General features: G+C 49.1%; 1 protein-coding gene and 1 pseudogene across 1 annotated transcript; both read left to right on the top strand.

Annotated features, from left to right (window-relative positions):
- Nucleotides 1–4,494: 4,494 nt before the first annotated feature.
- Nucleotides 4,495–8,885, top strand: LOC147093355 (uncharacterized). The gene is made up of 3 exons (XM_085974193.1): nucleotides 4,495–4,967; nucleotides 5,052–5,519; nucleotides 8,633–8,885. The coding sequence occupies exons 1-3, from the start codon at nucleotides 4,495–4,497 to the stop codon at nucleotides 8,883–8,885; spliced, it is 1,194 nt and encodes a 397-aa protein (XP_085830319.1).
- A 7,246-nt stretch (nucleotides 8,886–16,131) lies between these two features.
- The window catches only part of LOC147093354 (uncharacterized), a 92,931-nt pseudogene continuing 87,844 nt past the window's right edge, over nucleotides 16,132–21,218 (top strand).

The raw sequence follows: 21,218 nt of genomic DNA, 5'->3' as shown, positions 1-21,218 counted from the left end.
ATGTACATAGATCTCTGAAGGCAGCGGAACAGGTAGATAAGGTGGTTAAAAAGGCATATGGGATACTTGCCTTCATTAGCCGAGGCATAGAATATACAAGCAGGGAGGCTATGATGGAGCTGTACAAAACGCTGGTGAGGCCACAGCTGGAGTACTGTGTGCAGTTCTGGTCGCCTCACTATAGGAAGGATGTGATTGCTTTGGAGAGGGTGCAGAGAAGATTCACCAGGATGCTACCTGGGATGGAGCGCCTCAGCTATGAAGAAAGACTAAACAGGCTGGGGTTGTTTTCCTTGGAGCAAAGAAGGCTGAGGGGGGACCTGATTGAGGTGTACAAAATGATGAGGGGCATAGATAGGGTAGATAAAGAGGAACTTTTCCCCTTAGTAGGGGGTCAATAACAAGGGGGCATAGATTCAGGGTAAGGGGCAGGAGATTTAGGGGGGATTTGAGGAGGAACTTTTTCACCCAGAGGGTGGTTGGAATCTGGAACTCACTGCCTGAAAGGATGGTAGAGGCAGGAACCCTCACAGCATTCAAGAAGCATTTGGATGAGCACTTGAAATGCCATTGCATACAAGGCTATGGACCAAATGCTGGAAAATGGGATTAGACTGGACAGGGATGGATGGGCGGCGCAGACACGATGGGCCGAAGGGCCTCTTTCTGTGCTGTAAAACTCTATGACTCTATGACTCTATGAGGATTCCTCTTAGTCTTCTCTTCCAGAGAAAAGAGCCCAAACCTGCTCAATCGTGCCTGAGAGTCGCATCCTCTCAATTCTGGTAACGTTCTTGTCAATCTTTTCAGCATTTTCTCCAGTGCTTCAATATCCTTTTGTAGAGTGGAGACCAGAACCGCTCACAGTGCTCCAACTGTGGTCTCACCAAGGTTCAATATAAATTCAACATTACCTCCCGGCTTTTGTATTCTATTCTAGGAATGGGCCCCAGTCCTTTCTTTGCACTCTTTATGGCCTGTTCAACTTGTGTTGCTACTTTTATGTGTCTGTAATCACAGATCTCTTTGCACTTTTATTCCATTTAATTCATTCCCTTCTAACAACAACAACAACAACTTGTATTTATATCGCGCCTTTAATGTAGTAAAATGTCCCAAGGTGCTGCACAGGAGTATTTTAAGACAAAAACATTGACACTGAGCCGCATAAGAATAAATTAGGGCAGGTGACCAGAAGCTTGGTCAAAGAGGTAGGTTTTAAGGAGTGTCTTAAAGGAGGAAAGATAGTTAGCGAGGCAGAGAGGTTTAGGCAGGGAATTCCAGAGCTTAGGGCCGAGGCAACAGAAGGCACGGCCACCAAAGGTTGAGCGATTGTAATCAGGGTTGCTCAAGAGGGCAGAGTTAGAGGAGCGCAGATATCTCGGGGGGTTGTGGGGCTGAAGGAGATTACAGAGATTGGAAGGAGCGAGGCCATGGGGGGATTTGAAAACAAGGATGAGAATTTTGAAATCGAGGTGCTGCTTAACCGGGAGCCAATGTAGGTCAGCGAGCACAGGGAATAAGTGGCCTCCTTATTCCTCCTACCAAAATGAACCAGCTCACATTTTGCAATATTGAGTTTCATTCCCCATTTATCGGCCAAGTCTGCAAGCCTGTTTATGTTTTCCTGTATTTTGGTGCAGTCCCCAACATTATTAGTTACACCACCCAATTTGGTGCCATCTGCAAACTCTGATACCATACTCCAAGTTCTGAGTCCAAATCATGGTAAACATTCACTATAAGCCCACTGACTCCCACAGCTACCTGGACTACACTTCCTCCCACCCCGCCTCCTGTAAGGACTCTATTCCATTCTCCCAGTTTCTCCATCTCTGCTGCACCTGCTCTGATGTCAACTTCCATACCAGTGCTTCCGACATGTCTTCCTTTTTCCTCAACTGAGGATTTCCCTCTACTGTGGTTGACACGGCCCTTGACTGTGTCCATTCCATTTCCTGCACTTCTGCTCTCACCCCATCCCCTCCCTCCTAGGGTTCCCCTTGTCTTCACCTTTCACCCCACCAGACTCCACATTCAACAGAATATCTTCTGCCATTTCCACCACCTCCAGCATGATCCCACCACCAAACACATCTTCCCCTCACCTCCCCTTTCAGCATTCTGAAGGGACCACTCCCTCCGCAACGCTCTGGTCCACTCCTCTATCACCCCCAACACCCCTTCGCCTGGCACCTTCACGTTCAAGCACAGGAGTTGCAACACCTACCCTTTTACTTCCTCCCTTCCCACTGTCCAGGGCCCCAAACACTCCTTCCTGGCGAAACAGCGATTTACTTGTACTTCTTGCAATTTAGTATACTGTATTCGCTGCTCGTGATGTGGTCTCCTCAACATTGGGGAGACCAAACGCAGATTGGGTGACCGCTTTGCGGAACACCTCCATTCAGTCCGTAAGCGTGACCCCGAGCTTCCGGTCACCTGGCACTTTAATTCTCCGTTCTACTCCCACTCTGACCTCACTATCCTCGGCCTCTTACATTGTTCCAATGAAGCTCAATGTAAGCTCGAGGAACAGCACCTCTTCTTTCGAGTAGGCACTTTACAGCCTTCCGGATTCAACATCGTGTTCAACAATTCTCTGTCCCTATCTTTTTTTCATTTTTCCCCCTCTCTCACAAGGCCCCTGTTGATCTTCCTGCCATTGCCATTTACACCTCATCTAGAGCCATCTTTCATTGCTTAACCTGTCCCATTACCATCTCCTTCTGCTTTGCACCATCATCCCTTTTGTCTCTTAATATCTCATGCCTTCCACCCTATTGTGATGAAATATGCCACTCATCACTCATCGGCATTCTCTGCCTGTGACTGTGGTTTAGTTTCAGTTTCATTTCCCTTACCTCAGTTCCGTTTCCTCACCATTGTATTGTATTGTAATGTATTGTGTGTAGGGCTCCGCCCATACCTGGCCCCTATGTAAGCAAGCCCAGCCTGCCTCACATCCAGTACAGCAGACCTCTGGATGGAAGATACCTCTCCACAGTGTGTTATCTTCTAAGTTAATAAAAGCCTTGTTTTGTTCCGCTAACATTGAGTCTCGGATTTATTGAGGCACATCACCTATCACAGACCTTCCCTTTTGTTCTTTCCTCCCCTCCTCCCTCTCCATGCCCCTACACTTGTTTAAAAACCTGTTCCATCTCCAGCTTTTCCCAGTTCTGATGAAGGGTCATCGACCTGAAACGCTAACTCTGTTTCTCTCTCCACAGATGCTGCCTGACCTGCTGAGTATTTCCAGCATTTTGTTTTTATTTCAGATTTCCAGCATCCGCAGTATTTTGCTGCTCTGTCATGGGAAACAACACTAGTCCCAGCAGCACAGATCGCTGCGGGACACCACTTCTCACTTTCTGCCACACCGAGAAATGTTCTTAAACTTCAACCTCTGATTTCTGTTTTGTAGCCATCTTTCCATCCATTCTGCTACCCGGCCCTTGACTCCATCTTGCTCATCTTGTAAACCGTATATGCTGCAGACATATGGCACCAGTGGTGGAGGAGTTGGATATTGGGACATGTGGTAGGGGCGCTGACAAAGTGGATTTTTCTGTCCCGTGTGTTTAGAGGCATTGCCAGTGGTATTTTTAAACCCTTTCCATCTTTTATAAACTCTTGTTGCCAGCTTATTTAACCCGTGAACAGTCTCTCAGATAGGGCACACAAAGAATGAAGCCTCTAGAGTTTCCCTTTGAACAACAGGCCTGAATTCGATTTGAAAACAGTTAGAAAACATTTAGTGACTAAACCAGGCTGCGAGAAGTGGGCCAGAGAAAGATGTTGGTGACGGAAAAGTGGCACCCAGTCAGGTTTCTGCATAATTTCTTGATTGACTTAGTTTATTGCCTCTTCACCCACAAGCTCGATGGGATGACAAAAATATTATTTCTGTCACCAATGGGGATTTTCAATGGCGGGGTGTTTACCCAGAATCCACTGCGCAGCAGAATGTGCCCTATCAATGACTACAGGAGCCCAGTGTGCAGGCGCAGGACAGGGCTTGCTCTGAGCATGCCCTTCTGGCAGGTGGTAGGAGATTGTGGGCTCGGGGAGGAATTGGACCCGCTGGTGGGCTGGGAAGCCTCATAAACACCCAGGGTAGGCCTCAGGCCCCGAATAAGAGCCCACAGGCCTTGTGTTTGCCCCGCGGTGACAGGCCCGGCCGCCTGGGTCAAGGGGTCACTGGCCACCATCTTGGACAGGGCGGGATCACAGCGCATGCCCGGCTAACTTGTGCCGGAACAATGAGTGGGCGGAGCTTCAGGGTCCCTGTGACCAGGAGAGACGATGATTGACACACACACCCGAGTGAGAGTGTTCCAGTGCACTGAGTGTGGAAAGAGATTTAACCAGTTACACAGCCTGAACAAACATCACCCCATTCACAGCGGGGAGAAACTGTACACGTGTTCTGTGTGCAGACGAGGCTTCAACTGATAGTCCAACCTGGAGAGGCACAAGGACACCCACACCATGGAGGAACGTGAGGACTGTAAATGTGGGGATTGTGGAAAGGGATTCAATTACCTGTCTGAGCTGGAAACACATCAATGCAGTCACACTGGGGAGAGGCTGTTCACCTGCTCCGTGTGTGGGAAGGGACTCACTCAGTCATCTCACCTGCTGAGACACCAGCGAGTTCACTCTGATGAGACACCTTTTAAATGCCCGGACTGTGGGAAGTGCTTTAAAAGTTCTGGGGCATTGACATGCCATCAACGTGTTCACACTGGGGAGAGGCCGTTCACCTGCGCCATGTGTGGGAAGAAATTCACTCATTCTTCCACCCTGCGGAAACACAAACTTGTTCACTCTGATAAAAGACTGTTTAAATGTTCGAAGTGTGAGCTGAGCTTTAAAAGCGGAAGTGGTCTGCTGAGACACCAACACAATCACACCGGGGAGAGGCTGTTCACCTGCTCCGTGTGTGGGAAGGGATTCACTCAGTCATCTCACCTGCTGAGACACCAGCAAGATCACTCTGATGAGAGACCTTTTAAATGCTCGGACTGTGGGAAGTGCTTTAAAAGTTCTGGGAAATTGACATGCCATCAACGTGTTCACACTGGGGAGAGACCGTTCACCTGCTCTAAGTGTGGAAAGGGATTCACTCAGTCATCCAACTTGCTGACACACCAGCGTGTTCACTCTGATGAGAGACATTTTAAATGCCCAGACTGTGGGAAGTGCTTTAAAAGTTCTGGGGAATTGACATGCCATCAACGTGTTCACACTGACAAGAGACTGTTCAGGTGCTCTCGCTGTGGGACTGGGTTCAAGCAATCATCTGACCTCACTGTACACCAGCGCACCCACACTGGGGAGAGACCGTTCACCTGCTTCGTGTGTGGGAAGGGATTCACTCGCTCATCCCACCTCACTTCACACCAGTATGTTCACACCAATAAGAGATCTTTTCAATGTTCTGTCTGTGAGAAGAGCTTTAAAAGCAGAAATGATCTGCGGAGGCACCAGCAAGTTCACAAGTCACAGCAGGGGTTGGTTTCTGTTGTTTTTGCTGCTGTTAATCACATCCAGGACTGAATCATATTCATTCTGACAGTTGGGGTTTGTTTCTGCTGATGTTAATAACCCCTGTAACTGGGCTGGAGTTTAATATTCTGGATATTTGTCAAATAAATCAGCTTTGGTTTAAACACCTTGGTGTGGATTCCTCATCTCTCTTCACTGACAGCAAAGTCGCCGTGTGGGTTAATCTTGAGGCGAGTAAGAAATGTGTCCCAGCCGCTCCCTTCCATGGTTCAGAGCTCCTAGGCATGGAACAGAAGACTCCTTTACAACTGTGTTTAGAGTCAGGAAGAACAACAGTGAATGCTGGATAACAACAGAAAATGCTGGAAAAACTCAGCAGGTCAGGCAACATCCGTGGACAGAAATTTGAGTTGACGTTTTGGGTCGAACCCTTCATCAAAACTGGAAAGAAAAGATAGATCGGAGGCAGGGCTGTGATCGGACAAAAGAATAAAAGAAACAAAAGAAGTAAAAAAGAGACAATAAAAGGTATTAGAAGCTAGACGAGATGGTGATAGGCTGAGATTAGGTGTAAAGTGTACTGGCAGGGCAAGAGATAGCTGCCAGGTGTGAGAGAGAAACAAAAGGAAAGTGGGGGGGGGGGGAAGGAGTGGAAAAATACAAGAAAAAATGAAATAGGGGCAGAGGTTATGATCTGAAATTGTTGAACTCGATATTGAGTCTGGAAGGTTGCAGAGTGCCTAATCAGAAGATGAGTTGCTGTTCCTCGAGTTTACGTTGAGCTTCCATGGAACAATACAAGAGGCCAAGGACGGTGAGGTCCGAGTGGGAATGGAGCGGTGAATTAAAAAGACAGGTGACCGGAAGCTCGGGGTCACCCTTGCGGACTGAACAGAGGTGTTCCGCAAAGTGGTCACCCAATCTGCATTTGGTCTCCCCAATGTAGAGGAGACCACATCGTGAGCAGCAAATACAGTATACTAGATTGCGAGAAGTACAAGTAAATCGCTGTTTCACCTGGAAGGGGTGTTTGGGGCCCTGGACAGTGGGAAGGGGGGAGGTATAGGGGCAGGTGTTACATCTCCTGCGCTTGCACGGGAAGGTGCCAGGCGAAGGGGAAGGGCTGTTTGGGGTGATAGAGGAGTGGACTAAGGTGTCTTGGAGGGAGCGGTCCCTACAGAATGCTGAAAGGGGAGGGGAGGGGAAGATACGTTTGGTGGTGGGATCACTTTGGAGGTAGCGGAAATGGCGGAGGATGATCCGTTGAATGTGGAGGCTGGTGGGGTGAAAGGTGAGGACAAGGTGAACCCTATCGTGGTTCTGGGAGGGAGGGGCAGGGGTGAGGGCAGAAGTGCGGGAGATAGAACTGACACGGTCGAGGGCAGTGTCAATCACGGTAGAGGGGAATCCTCGGTTGCGGAAAAAGGAAGACATGTCTGAAGCACTGGTGTAGAAGGTGGCATCGTCGGAGCAGATACAGCGGAGACGGAGAAACTGGGAGAATGGAATAGAGTCCTTACAGGAAGCAGGGTGGGGGGAAGTGTAGTCCAGGTAGCTGTGGAAGTCAGTGGGCTTGTAGTGAATATTGGTCGATAACCTATCCCCAGAGATGGAGACGGAGAAGTCGAGGAAGGGAAGGGAAGAGTCAGAGATGGACCATGTGAAGGTGAGGGAAGGGTGGAAATTGGAGGCAAAGTGAATGATATTGTCAAGTTCGGGGTGAGAGCAGGAAACGGCACCGATACAGTCATCAATGTATTGGAAAAAGAGGTGAGGGAGGGGACCCGAGTAGGACTGGAACAAAGATTGTTCCACATAGCCCACGAAAAGGCAGGCATAGCTAGGACCCATGCGGGTACCCATGGCAACACCTTTGATTTGGAGGGAATGAGTGGAGTTAAAGGAGAAGTTGTTCAACGTGAGAACAAGTTCAGCCAGGCGGAGGAGGGTGGTGGTGGATGGGGACTGGTCGGGCCTCTGTCCAAGGAAGAAGCGGAGCACCCTCAGGCCATCCGGGTGGGGGATGGAGATGTAGAGGGATTGTATGTCCATGGTGAAAAGGAAGTGGTTGGGGCCAGGAAGCTGGAAACTGTTAAAGTGGCGGAGGGCATCCGAAGAGTCGCGGATGTAGGTGGGAAGAGACTGGACAAGGGGAGAATAGATAGAGTCAAGATAGGAAGAGATAAGTTCTGTGGGGCAAGAACAGGCTGAAACGATGGGTCTACCAGGGCAGTCCTGTTTGTGGATCTTGGGAAGGAGGTAGAAGCGGGCTGTGCGGGGTTGGGGAACTATGAGGTTGGTGGCGGGGGGAAGATCTCCAGAGGAGATGAGGTCAGTGACAGTCTTGGAAACGGTGGTTTGATGTTCGGTAGTGGGGTCATGGTCCAGGTGGAGGTAGGAGGAGGTGTCGGAGAGTTGGCGTTCAGCTTCTGCATGGTAGAGGTCAGTGCACCAAACAACAACTGGAAACATGCTGTCAAATCAGAGTTTGGTGTAAAACTGCGATCTATTCCTGACTGAAAGTGAAACGGCAGGTTTAAGTTTCCAGTCTAAGAATGACTGTGGTCATTATTCTATGTAGATTTAACATGTTTGTGTGACAGTCCTGAGTCTACCATTTTAAGGCAGGCATTAACTCATTAAAAAAAAAACCATTTAAAATAAAATTGGTTAAAGTCGGCATTAAAATAGCAGAGGGAGGAGTTCACAGGAGCCTGTTAACTGCTGGTACAATTATACAACAGACATTTGATCTCCAGATAAAGAAGGACCAGCAGCATGTTTCCAGGAATTCCCTGTTTTATTGATGTGTGTGTGTTAGACACCAGGATAACTAAAAATACATGACCCGGAACATCCACGGGGGTGCGATCCCGACAGTTACTCTGGGATCACTCGCGCTGTGGAACTCCAGCACTGACCCTGCTGAAGGTTGTAGGTTCAGGGAGTGGGGCCTCCAGGAGTGAAGTGTAAGGAAGCTGGGCTTCAGTATCCTGACAAATATATGCTGAGGAACCAGAGGAATCCTTACTGAGGAACCGTCTGGGGTTTTACCTGTCAGCGTAGGTCTAGGGGAGAATGATGTCTGACTCCCTGAACAGTCTTACATTGAATCCAGTTTGGATCAAGATGAATTCAGTTTACAGGAGAATGGGGACAAATATCACCCAGAATTGAGTGAGGCAAAAGCGGGCATTAGAGAAGCTCAGAGATCTTTGGAAAAGAAGAAGCTGCCCAATTGTGGTAATAATTGCAAAAGCTTTTCCAGCTACGTCAGGAGTCAGAAGACCATTAAAGATGGTTTAAGGCCACTGAAAGACAGTTCAGGACAGAGTGAAAGAGATTCCCAGGCTGTGACAGCTGTTAAATGACTATTTCACGTCAGTCTACACTCCTGTGGATGATGCTGAGATTCCAGCTGTGGGATGTGCTGGTGACAAAATAACATCATCAATATTAAAATAGAAAGGGATTGTCATCTTGGATAAAATCTGAAATCTGAAATTAGATGGCACTCCAGGTCCAGATGATATCCACCCACGGGTGTTTATAGAGATGGGACGGTGCTCTGTGAGCCTCTTGCCCGTATCATCAACAGCTCCATAAAGTCAGGGATTGTTCCCTGAGATTGGAAGGCAGCTCACGTAGTTCCCATTTTCCAAATCAGGGAGAGATCAGAGCCGGGGAACTACAGGCCCATCAGTGTGACCTCGATCACAGGGAAGATGCTTGAAGGGATCCTGAGAGATGCTGTTTATGATCACTGGGGAAAGGGAAGGGGCCGTTAGAGAGACTCAACACGGCTTCAGAAAACAAGGCCACGTCTACAAACTAGCTGGAGTTTTGTGAAGATGTTGCTCGGTTGGTGGATGAGGGGAATCCGGTTGACATTGTCAACCTCAGGGGTGTCAAACTCATTTTCTACGATGGGTCTGATCCGATATCCTGGCACTTGGCATTGGCCACATTCAGCAAAAGTTATTAAAATAGGAATAAATGAAGATAAACTATATTGGTGATGATTTACAGTTAGATTTAATTCACAGCTGCTGCTGCTCCCGATCCCTGGCACCTCTCAGCTTGAACCATTGCATCAACATTTGGAGCAAGTGACTGGGCTGAGGCCTGTCCTGGATAAAAACATGAGGACCACTTGTCACCACAGAACCTTGTTACCCAACCACTGACCCTGGAAGTGAATTCCACAGCCTCACAACTCTCCGTGTGAAGAAGGCTTTCCTGATCACTGTTCTAAATCTCCTACATTTAATCTTGTATCTATGGCTCCCTGTCTTGATCCCTCAATCACTGGAAACTGCCTGCTTCTATCTACCCCATCCCACCTTTCATCATTTTAAACATTTCTATCATATGGCCCTGGAATATGTGTTGAATATGAGAAGGACGAGTCCTAACAGAAAGGACACAAAGTCAGAATGGACCTGAGACTGAGCCACCAGCCATTCTGGTCAGGAATGCACTTGTCTTGTTTGACCTCCTGTCGTCCTGATCTGTTTGGATATTGGTGAGGGAGATGGCTTATCAGGGGAAGGCAGCAGCAGCCAACTTCCTGGCACCGTGGGTGGTTCTGCTGCACAGGACGGGAGGAAAAAGTGTGGGAGAGCTATAGTAATAGGGGATTCTATTGTAAGGGGAATTGATAGGTGTTTCTGTGGCCGCAAACGAGACTCCAGGATGGTGTGTTGCCTCCCTGGTGCAAGGGTCAAGGATGTCTCAGAGCGGCTGCTGAACATTTTGGAAGGGGAGGGTGAACAGCCAGTTGTCGTGGTGCATATAGGTACCAACGTTATAGGTAAAAAGCAGGATGAGGTCCTAAAAGCTGACTATAGGGAGTCAGGAGGTAAATTAAAAAATAGGACCTCAAAGGTAGTAATCTCAGGATTGCTACCAGTGCCACGTGCTAGTCAGAGTAGAAATAGAAGGATATTTCAGATGAACACGTGGCTAGAGGAATGGTGCAAGGGGGAGGGATTCAAATTCCTGGGAATAAAGAAATGGCAGACCAATTAAATATATACTTTGGTTCTGTCTTCACAAAGGAGGACACAAATAACCTCCCAGAGAGGTCGGGGAACATAGGGTCTAAAGAGAGGGAGGAACTGAATGAAATCAGTATTTGTAGGGAAATGGTGTTAGGGAAATTGACGGGATTGAAGGCCGATAAATCCCCAGGGCCTGATAATCTACATCCTGGGGTACTTAAGGAAGTGGCCCTAGAAATAGTAAACATACATAGAAACATAGAAGATAGGAGCAGGAGTAGGCCATTTGGCCCCTCGAGCCTGCTCCACCATTCAATGCGATCATGGCTGATCATCCAAATTCACTACCCTGTCCCTGCTTTCTCCCCATACCCCTTGATCCCTTTAGCCTTAAGAAATATATCCGACCCCTTCTTGAATATATTTAATGAATTGGCCTCTACTGCCTTCTGTGGTAGAGAATTCCACAGGTTCACCACTCTCTGGGTGAAGAAATTCTCCTCATTTCTGTCCTAAATGGTCCACCCCTTATCATTAGACTGTGACCCCTGGTTCTGGACGTATGTATTGCTGGCCATCTTCCAAAATTCTATAGACCCTGGAACAGTTCCCATGGATTGGAGGGTAGCTAATGTTACCCCACCATTAAAAAAGGTGGTAGAAAGAAAATGGGGAATTATAGACCGGTAAGCCTGACATCAGTAGTGGGGAAAATGCTAAAGTCCATTAGAAAAGATGTAATAACAGAGCACTTGGAAAACAGTGACAGGATCGGACAAAGTCAACATGGATTTACAAAAGGTAAATTGTGCTTGACTAATCGACTGGAACTTTGAGGATGTAACTGGCAGAATAGATAATGGAGAACCAGTGGATGTGGTAATCAGAAGGCTTTCGATAAGGTCCCGCATAAGAGATTAGCGTGTAAAGTTAAGGCCCATGGGATTGGGGGCAATGTACTGACTTGGATAGAGAACTGGTTGGCAGACAGGAAGCAAAGAGTTAGAATAAACAGCTCTTTTTCCGAGTGGCAGGCAGTGACTAGTGGGGTACCGTAAGGATTGGTCATAGGACCCCAGCTATTCACAATATATATAAGTGATCTAGACGAGGGAACTAGATGTAATATCTCCAAGCTTGCAGACAACACAAAGCTGGGTGGGCGTGTGTGCTGTGAGGAGGATGCTGAGAAACTCCAGTATGATTTGGACAGGTTGGGTGATTGAGCAGAAGCATGGCAGATGCAATATAACATGGATTAATGCGAGGTTATCCACTTTGGTGGCAAAAACAGGAAGGCAGATTATTATCTGAATGGCAGTAGATTGGGAGAAGGGGAAGTGCAACGAGACCTGGGCGTCCTTGTGCACCAGTCACTGAAGATAAGCATGCAGGTGCAGCAGGCGGTAAAGAAGGCAAATGGTATGTTGGCCTTCATAGCGAGAGGGTTCGAGTTCAGGAACAAGGATGTCTTGCTGCAGTTGTACAGGGCCTTGGTGAGACCACATCTTGAGTATTGTGTGCAGTTTTGATCACCTTATCTGAGGAAGGATGCTCTTGCCATGGAAGGAGTGCAGCGAAGATTCACCAGGCTGATACCTGGGATGGCAGGAATGATGTATGAGGAGAGATTGGGTCGATTGGGCTTGTACTCACTGGAGTTTAGAAGAATGAGAGGGGATCTCATTGAAACTTATAAAATTCTAACAGGACTAGACAGACTAGAAGCTGGAAGGATGTTCCTGATGGTCGGGGAGTCCAGAGTCAGGGGTCACAGTCTAAGGGTAAGGGGTAAGACATTTAGGACAGAGATGAGGAGGAATTTTTTCACCCAGAGAGTGGTGAACCTGTGGAATTCTCTGCCACAGAGGGCAGTAGAGGCCAATTCATTAAATGTATTCAAGAAGGAGTTGGATATATTTCTTAAGGCTAAAGGGATCAAGGGATATGGAGGGAAGGCAGGAACAGGGTACTGAATTTGTATGATCAGCCTTGATCTCATTGAATAGCGGAGCAGGGTCAAGGGGCTGAATGGGGCAGACGGTGGTTGAAGGGGCGGGTGGGTGGGGTGCTTGGGTTGATGTGTGCTCCTTGCGCTGCCTGTGCTTGGCTTCTGCTTGTTCCCAGTGAAGAGACGCGAGGTCTTTGGCACATTCCCGGATGCTTCTCCTCCACTTTGTGCTGTCTTGGGCCAGGGATTCACAGGTGTCAGTGGGGATGTTACACTTTTTCAAGGAGGTTTTGAGGGTGTCCTTGAAGCGTTCCCACTGCCCACCTGGGGCTCTCTTGCTGTGCCAGAGCTCTGAGTAGAGTGCTTGTTTTGGGAGTCTCGTTTCGGGCATGCAGACAATGTGACCCCTCCATCGGAGCTGATCGAGCGTGGTCAAAGCTTTGCTGCTGGGGATGTTGGCCTGAGCAAGAACACTTACGTTGGCGTGCCTATCTTGCCAATGGATTTGCAGGATCTTGCGGAGGCAGCATTGGTGGTACCTCTCCAGTGCTTTGAGGTGCATGCTGTACATGGTCCATGTCTATGAGTCATACAGCAGGGTGGGTATCACTGCTGCTCTGTAGACCATGAGCTTAGTGCCAGGTTTGAGGTCCTGGTCTTCAAACACTCTCTTCCTCAGGCGACCGAAGGCTGCACTGGCACACTGAAGGTGGTGTTGGACTTTGTCGTCGATGACAGACACCCACTCACATACAGACACACTCACACAGACTCTACAATTTGCAGACACACAGACACTCACTCACATACAGACACACTCACACAGACTCTACAATTTGCAGACACACAGACACTCACTCACATACAGACACACTCACACAGACTCTACAATTTGCAGACACACAGACACTCACTCACATACAGACACACTCAGACAGACTCTGCAATTTGCAGGCACTCACACTCACACATCCATTTTGAAAGGGGTGCAGCCTGGGAGCGGTTGAGTCACGTGACCCTGTGGCTGGGCCTCTGACCTCACAATGGGAGATGACGCGATCAGCTCCAGCTGGAAACCCTTAAATTATATTAAAATCAAATCGACGGCCGGAAATGGTCACACAATGGGAGCAGTGACATCATCACTTGTAATGGTCACACAATGGGAGCAGTGACATCATCAATTGTAATGGTCACACAGACACACTCAGTCCGGGTCTTGTTTCCTGCAGCACCCTCAGGTGTCTCTCTCCAGATGAACTGAACTGATTCCTCCACGGCCTGTAACAGGTTAAAGATTAAACAGGAAATAAACAGATTGAACATCAGTGTGAACAACCGCGAGACAGGGGTTAATATTTCAATAATAATTACAGACAAATATTACCCAGAAAACTGACTGAATCCCATTGATATTTTATTTATTATATTAAACATTAACACTGTGGAAACGTGAATAAAATAGACAATGAATTGGCTTACAAAAATGGTTTGGATGTGGAAATGGGAATAAAATGGGCAATGAATTGGCTCACAAAATGGCTTCACACAAGAAAAGTCTAGATTAGATTAAAAAGCAGCCCCAGCTTTGCAAAGTGCAAAAGCTAGCAGAACAGAGAGAATCTGCCTCAGCCTGAGGCCAAGTGTTAACGAAGTGCTAACAACCAGATCAGGGCCACTGAAAAAGCCTAACTGCTGACTAGAGAATGATTGACTAGCCATTGTTCGGTGCCCACAGCAGTGAGACAAGTCAGGACTTGCCTGCCAGACTGAAGACCAGATCATGGTCAAACCGAAAGGGCTTGAGTGATCCCTTATTGGAGAATGCTTGTTGCCAGGGAAGTGATGTAAGGAAACACTTGTTGCCAGGGAAGTGATGTAGTGACCCTTGTCCAACGGTATAATAGGGGCTTCCCCACAGGTATTCTCTCTCTTAGCCAGAAGGCGTGTGGAACATCAAGAGGGTCAGACATCTCCCGGGGACGTAAATGCTGGCACCACGTGTCTAACCCGGTGTGACCCTCGGGACACGAATGTACTGTCGATATGCTGTATGACCACTCTGAACAGTAATGTATAAAATGATGTTGTTTTAACTCTCCGAACCCTCGAGCCTGGAATACTTCGTACTACGGAACTCAAGAAGAGGACCAGAAAAAAACCGGTTCTTACAACTTGGCGTAGTCGGCAGGATCGCAAGACATCAAGAAAGGGGTAAAAGGTAAGCACTGGAATTTATTGTGCCCTTTTTGCACCCTGTCTCTGCGATCTTTATTGAATGAACCAACCAGGTAGCGTACCCTCTGGCTGGCGGTTAACGGAGCACAGGTCCCATTGCTAGCTAGCACGCGGCGGAGTCCAGGACGACTCTAGTCTATTTTAAACTTATTCGTTAAGCCTACGACCTGTGGCAACATGACGGAACCAAGTAGAAAACCAACGACGGAAAAAGAAGGCAGAGCCCCTCCTGAGACCATGTTAGAAGAAATAGTAATCCAACTCAAACAGTATATAGAAAGTACATTCGATGTCCCACAACATGAATATAAGATCGAACAAAAATTTGGTGCCTCAAAAGGACAATGGTCCCTTGATGATATAAAAAGAGCATGGGGCAAGACCACCCGTATGAAAGGAGGGAAAAGAAAAACGGGCTGGGTATTGGCTACCTTGAAACAGTGTAGGCAGAGAGGGGAACTAACTCAGAAGGCGGCAGAGGCCAAAGAGAAAGAACAAAAAACAGCTCTCCATGAACAGATAACAAAATACAGAACCGAGTTAGAGAAACACCAAAAATGCCTTGAAAAAGCAAACGAAAGAGCAGAAAAGTGGAAGGCAAAAACCAAGAAGGAAAGGGAGGCACACAGGGAAAGCCCAGGAGTGGTGACGATTACTCCGACGCCCTTGTACCCTACCTATCCTGCAGCACCCCCTACAACCCCTCTGGCATATGAACAGCCCAAGCTCCAACCCCGATCAAACGAAGCCCATATTGCTATAATAAATACCCCTCTTACGGACTCATCAGATGAAGAAGATATAACCAAGAAACCACCCCCACGCCTTGCCCCCATCAGGTTACAAAAACATGAAGTAGGCGGCCGAAATCTCCGAATTTATACCTACTACCCGGCCAACCCAAAAGATATAGATCAATGGGCAACTGATATGCCGCATACAAAGAAAAGTGGAGTAAAAGCCTGGCAGTTCCTGGAACAAAAAAGGACAATCTATAACCTGCACCCATTTGATGGATGCTAGGTTATAGCAGTAGTAGTTAGCACAAGAGAGTCGGCCGCCCTGACGGCAATAGTAAATATGGCCATCACCAGATGAGCAAATGCCCTACTTAACGCAGCCAGACAAGCACACCAAGTGGCCTTAGCGGCGCACCAAGCAGCCAACCCACCTCCAGCTGTCGGAGCCCAACCCCCTGCCGTACCACCTCCAGCACCACCAGTCCTAATAGTCCCCCCTGACCTAGCTCTGATAGAATCAGAAGCCGATAGGACAGAAGGGTGGACGGCCATTAGAAATTGGCTACAGGAAAGGGGCCCGACCAATCCAGACTGGTCCAAAATAGCCTCCTGTGTCCAAAAAGAAAAAGAAGACCCCAATGACTTCGCCGGTCGTTTCGCCAACCAGTGGTTAGAGTACTCTGGCATGGGACAGAATACCGAAGCAGAGGTGGATGCCTGCACCCATGAACCATTGAAAAACGCCTTTATGAATGGTTTGAGACCTGACCTGGCAAAATTGGTAAAATTAACAATGGCAAACTGGGAAACAAATGCAGTTTCTTTTGCGGACCTGACCCAACAAGCCGTAACCCAGGATAGAGAACACTGTGCCAAGCTCCGAGCCATGAAACTAAACCCCCCGGAGTGAGTAAACTCTGCACCCCCCTGGGAAAACCCAGATAAGAAACCAGGCAATTGCCACAAATGTGGGAAAGAGGGACACTGGGCTAGAACATGCCGAGTTGGCAACAGGGGTAGAGGAAGAGGTGGGGGAGGACAATGGCAAGGACAGGCAGTCCCAGATAATCAACCCGGCACAAATCCGTGGCAGACCCTGGGCGCCGCCGGCCTGTATGACACCCAGGCAATTACCCCCTCCCCACCGACCCTTAGCCCTGGAGAGATGGCGATGGTAGAAATGTACCGGAACTCAAACTCCACCGGAAGGGAAACCTTCGACAGAATGGCCCGACAGCATTCAAAAAACCAATAGACCCCACCAATGAACCCCCGAAGGTAGAGATACCTTGGCAACTGAGAGCTTTAATCACCCAAGCCAGGAATGGCCTCTATATGACTTTGTTGGTGGGAAAAACAGATAACTCACCCCCACTGGAAGTAGACTGCCTATTGGATACAGGAGCAGAATTGACCGTCTTCCCCACACAATATGCCCAAGACTGCCCGTTAGATGGAAAAACTAAGAAAGCCTTAGGGGCCAGCGGAGAAGACATCATCTTACATAGAACCCACAAAATGACCTTGTGTTTCGGCCCCTATGAAACAAGGGAACATATATGGATTGGGCCCGTCATCGCCCCATCATAGGCTTGGACATATTGACAAAGCTAGACTTTAGCCTACACTTCACTGGGAATGGAGACATAGGCTGGACAATCCAAAACAGTCCCCGCAGGATAAGAGCTGTGAAAGAGAATAGTAAGGACGAGTGGGGCCTGAAGGACCATCCTATCTGGGCGCGAGATAAATATGAGTGCGGAACCCTACGAATGGACCCTGTAACGTTCACAGGGAAGCCTCCACCTTCCACAAAACAGTACCCTATAAGCCCCACCACCATCGCTGGCATTTTGCCTATAATCGATACCCCTGAAGCTAGGGGCAATGCTAGGGCATACGAAGCAGCAAAACACGCCGCCCGTACCATTACCCCCCCAACACCTCAGGTGCGACATATCACGACAAACAACGACCAAGGGGACATCCTACTAATGCAAAGAGAGACCCCAAGGGAGGAGCAATGGACATGGTTAGAAAATGGGTTGCAACCCAATAAAGATGGCATATGGCAACATCTCAAAACGGGAGCAGTAGGATGCCCAAAGAAACTGATGCCGTTTTTGGCCCAACAAATACACTCGTGTGGACACATAGCCGCACAGCAAATGACAGCCAGATTCCAGAGAAATTGGTGGGCAAAAGGGTTTCGAACTCAAGCCCAAAGAATAGTGGAGCAATGTGTGACATGCCAGAAAGTAAATCCCGGACAAAAAATTGAAGTGCCAATGTTAAAAGCACCTGCTCCGGCAGGGCCCTTCCAACATTTACAGGTCGACTATATTTCCTTGCCAAAATGTCAGGGATATACAGATGTATTGGTGATAGCCGATCGCTTTTCATGATGGATTGAAGCCACCCCAGTTCGAAGCGCCACCGCTGCTGCAACTGCGAAAGTCTTGTGTAAAGATTACATTCCTAGATGGGGCGTGCCCTTATGTATTGACTCAGACCAAGGCACACATTTTACAGGGGAAATAATTAAAGAACTTTGCAGACTACTACAAATACAATGGTCATTGCATTGCCCATACCACCCCCAATCATCGGGACAAGTGGAAAGAGCAAACAGGACAATTAAACAACGGCTCACTAAGTACCACTCTGAAGGAGTGCCATGGCCTCAGGCCCTACCCCTTGTCCTATGTAGTATTCGAGCCACCCCGAATAGGACCACTGGACTCAGCCCCTATGAGGTCATTACCGGTAGACCAATGTCGCTACCCGGAACAATAGATCTACGTAGGGCTGACATTCATCTTCTAAGTGACACAGTACTAAAATATTGCAAAGATCTAACAGGTGCTGTCAGTTTTGCTTCCCAACAGGTCAGCGCAGCATGGCAAGAACCCCCACTGGGAGGACACAGTTTAGTCCCCGGGCTTCAAGTTTGGGTAAAGAAAATAAAGCCAACCCCCCTGGAAGACAAGTGGGAAGGTCCGTATGTCATCCTGTTGACCACAGGAGCAGCCGTGAAAGTACAAGGAAAAAAAGCTTGGATACACGCGTCACACATGAAAAGAGATACGACAGGAGCCCCAACAGAAGGATAAATTGGACTATTGTGTACCATGATTCCCATACATGGCTGAAAACATTGGGACAGAAATTACTGTATGGTTTGATTGTTATAAGTGCTGTAATTTTGGGAATTATTATTTTTGTAGATATTATCAAATGTTGTATGGGTCGTGCAGGAGCTACTATACTCCCTCGCCGCTCCCGAATTAGGGTAGAAGTAGACGCAGCAAAGGAGGGGAAGCCCCCAGAATAAGCCTGTTCGGTCCTACACAGTTATCTGTAGACTCGAAATTAAAACCCTTTTGGTTGTGTTCATGGCCAGAACACAAACAAAACGGAGCCACAGGGTATGTTCTTGATAAAGTGCACTATCAAGAGGATACCTTGTATATAATGATTCTTGTAGATTGTATAAAGAATCAAAGGGAGGGATGTGGAAACGTGAATAAAATAGACAATGAATTGGCTTACAAAAATGGTTTGGATGTGGAAATGGGAATAAAATGGGCAATGAATTGGCTCACAAAATGGCTTCACACAAGAAAAGTCTAGATTAGATTAAAAAGCAGCCCCAGCTTTGCAAAGTGCAAAAGCTAGCAGAACAGAGAGAATCTGCCTCAGCCTGAGGCCAAGTGTTAACGAAGTGCTAACGACCAGATCAGGGCCATTGAAAAAGCCTAACTGCTGACTAGAGAATGATTGACTAGCCATTGTTCGGTGCCCACAGCAGTGAGGCAAGTCAGGACTTGCCTGCCAGACTGAAGACCAGATCATGGTCAAACCGAAAGGGCTTGAGTGATCCCTTATTGGAGAATGCGTGTTGCCAGGGAAGTGATGTAAGGAAACACTTGTTGCCAGGGAAGTGATGTAGTGATCCTTGTCCAACGGTATAATAGGGGCTTCCCCACAGGTATTCTCTCTCTTAGCCAGAAGGCGTGTGGAACATCAAGAGGGTCAGACATCTCCCGGGGACGTAAATGCTGGCACCACGTGTCTAACCTGGTGTGACTCTCGGGACACGAATGTACTGTCGATATGCTGTATGACCACTCCGAACAGTAATGAATAAAATGATGTTGTTTTAACTCTCTGAACCCTCGAGCCTGGAATTCTTCGTACTACGGAACTCAAGAAGAGGAATAGAAAAAACCCGGTTCTTACAACACAAACACTCACCCGATCCACTCCAGACTCCTGCAGGTCAGTATGAGGCAGTGGAGAGCGGAGACAGATCGGTCTGTGAAGGAGTTTGATCCCAGGGTGAGAATCCTCAGTGAGCGGTTTGTACTGAGAGCGGAGGCGAGATCCTCGGCACAAGAGTCTGTGAGACCGACACTACCCAGCCTGGTGATCAGAGAGAGAAATAACAGGAATCAGAGTAAATCCCCAGAGTTTATTAATAACACTATTACTGACACTAATAATAATGTACAGTGTCAGACATCCAGTTATTATAAACACAATCTCACACAGTCTGGTACTTACTCCAGTCTCTGTATTTTACAGTCCGGGTTCCGCAGAGCCGCAGACAGTGATTTCACTCCTGAATCTCCCAGTTTATTGTCACTCAGTCTAAACACAAACAGAGAGAGAAACAAACTGAATCAAAGTCCGGAGTTGAGATAATTTTCTCTCTCGAATATTACAGCAATCACAAAGTATTTCAGGAAATTAATAACTCGGTTTTCCCCGTCGGTGGCGGGCCGGGTCAGGTTGGGCTGGGGGCGAGGTTGGGTCGGGTGGGGCGGGGTCGGTGGTGGGTGGGGCCGGGGTTGGTGGAGGGCCGGGGTCGGTGGAGGGTCGAGTGGGGCCAAGGTCGGTGGAGGGTCGGGTGGGGCCGGGGTCGGTGGCGAGTGGGGCCGGGGTCGGTGGAGGGTTGGGGTCAGTGGAGGGTCGGGTGGGGCCGGGGTTGGTGGAGGGTCGGGTGGGGCCAGGGTCAGTGGAGGGTCAGGTGGGGCCGGGGTCGGTGGAGGGTCGGGTGGGGCCGGGGTCGGTGGAGGGTCAGGTGGGGATGGGGTCGGTGGAGGGTCGAGTGGGGCCGGGGCCGGTGGAGGGTCGGGTGGGGTCGGTGGAGGGTCGGGTGGGGCCAGGGTCGGTGGAGGGTCGGGTGGGTCGGTGGAGGGTCGGGTGGGGTCGGTGGAGGGTCAAATGGGGTCGGGTGGGCCGAGGGTCGGTGTAGGGTCGGGGTCAGTGGAGGGTCGGGTGGTGCCGGGGTTGGTGGAGCATCAGGTGGGGCTGGGGTCGGTGGAGGGTCAGGGTCGGTGGAGGGTCGGGTGGGGCCGGGGTCGGTGGAGGGTCGGGTGGGGCTGGGGTCGGTGGAGGGTTGCATGGGGTCGGTGTAGGGTCGGGTGGGGCTGGGGTCGGTGGAGGTTCGGGTGGGGCCCGGGATCGGTGGAGGTTCGGGTGGGGACGGGTTGGTGGAGGGTTGGTTGGGGCCGGGGTCGGTGGAGGGTCGGGTGGGGCCCGGGTCGGTGGAGGGTCGGGTGGGGCCAGGGTCAGTGGAGGGTCCGGTGGGGTCGGTGGAGGTTCGGGTGGGGCCGGGGTCGGTGGAGGGACTGGTGGGGTCGGTGGAGGTTCAGGTGGGGTCGGGTGGGGCCAGGGTCGGTGTAGGGTCGGGTGGGGTCAGGGTCGGTGTATGGTCGGGTGGGGTCGGGGTTGGTGGAGCGTCGGGTGGGGCTAGGGTTGTTGGAG

This window comes from Somniosus microcephalus, unplaced genomic scaffold, assembly GCF_052327205.1.
Source record: "Somniosus microcephalus isolate GS21.2 unplaced genomic scaffold, FLI_Smic_1.0 unresolved_chr1, whole genome shotgun sequence".
Taxonomy (NCBI): Eukaryota; Metazoa; Chordata; class Chondrichthyes; order Squaliformes; family Somniosidae; genus Somniosus; species Somniosus microcephalus.
Note: the sequence above shows the minus strand (reverse complement) of the source record. Positions and strands in the feature narration are given on the sequence as shown.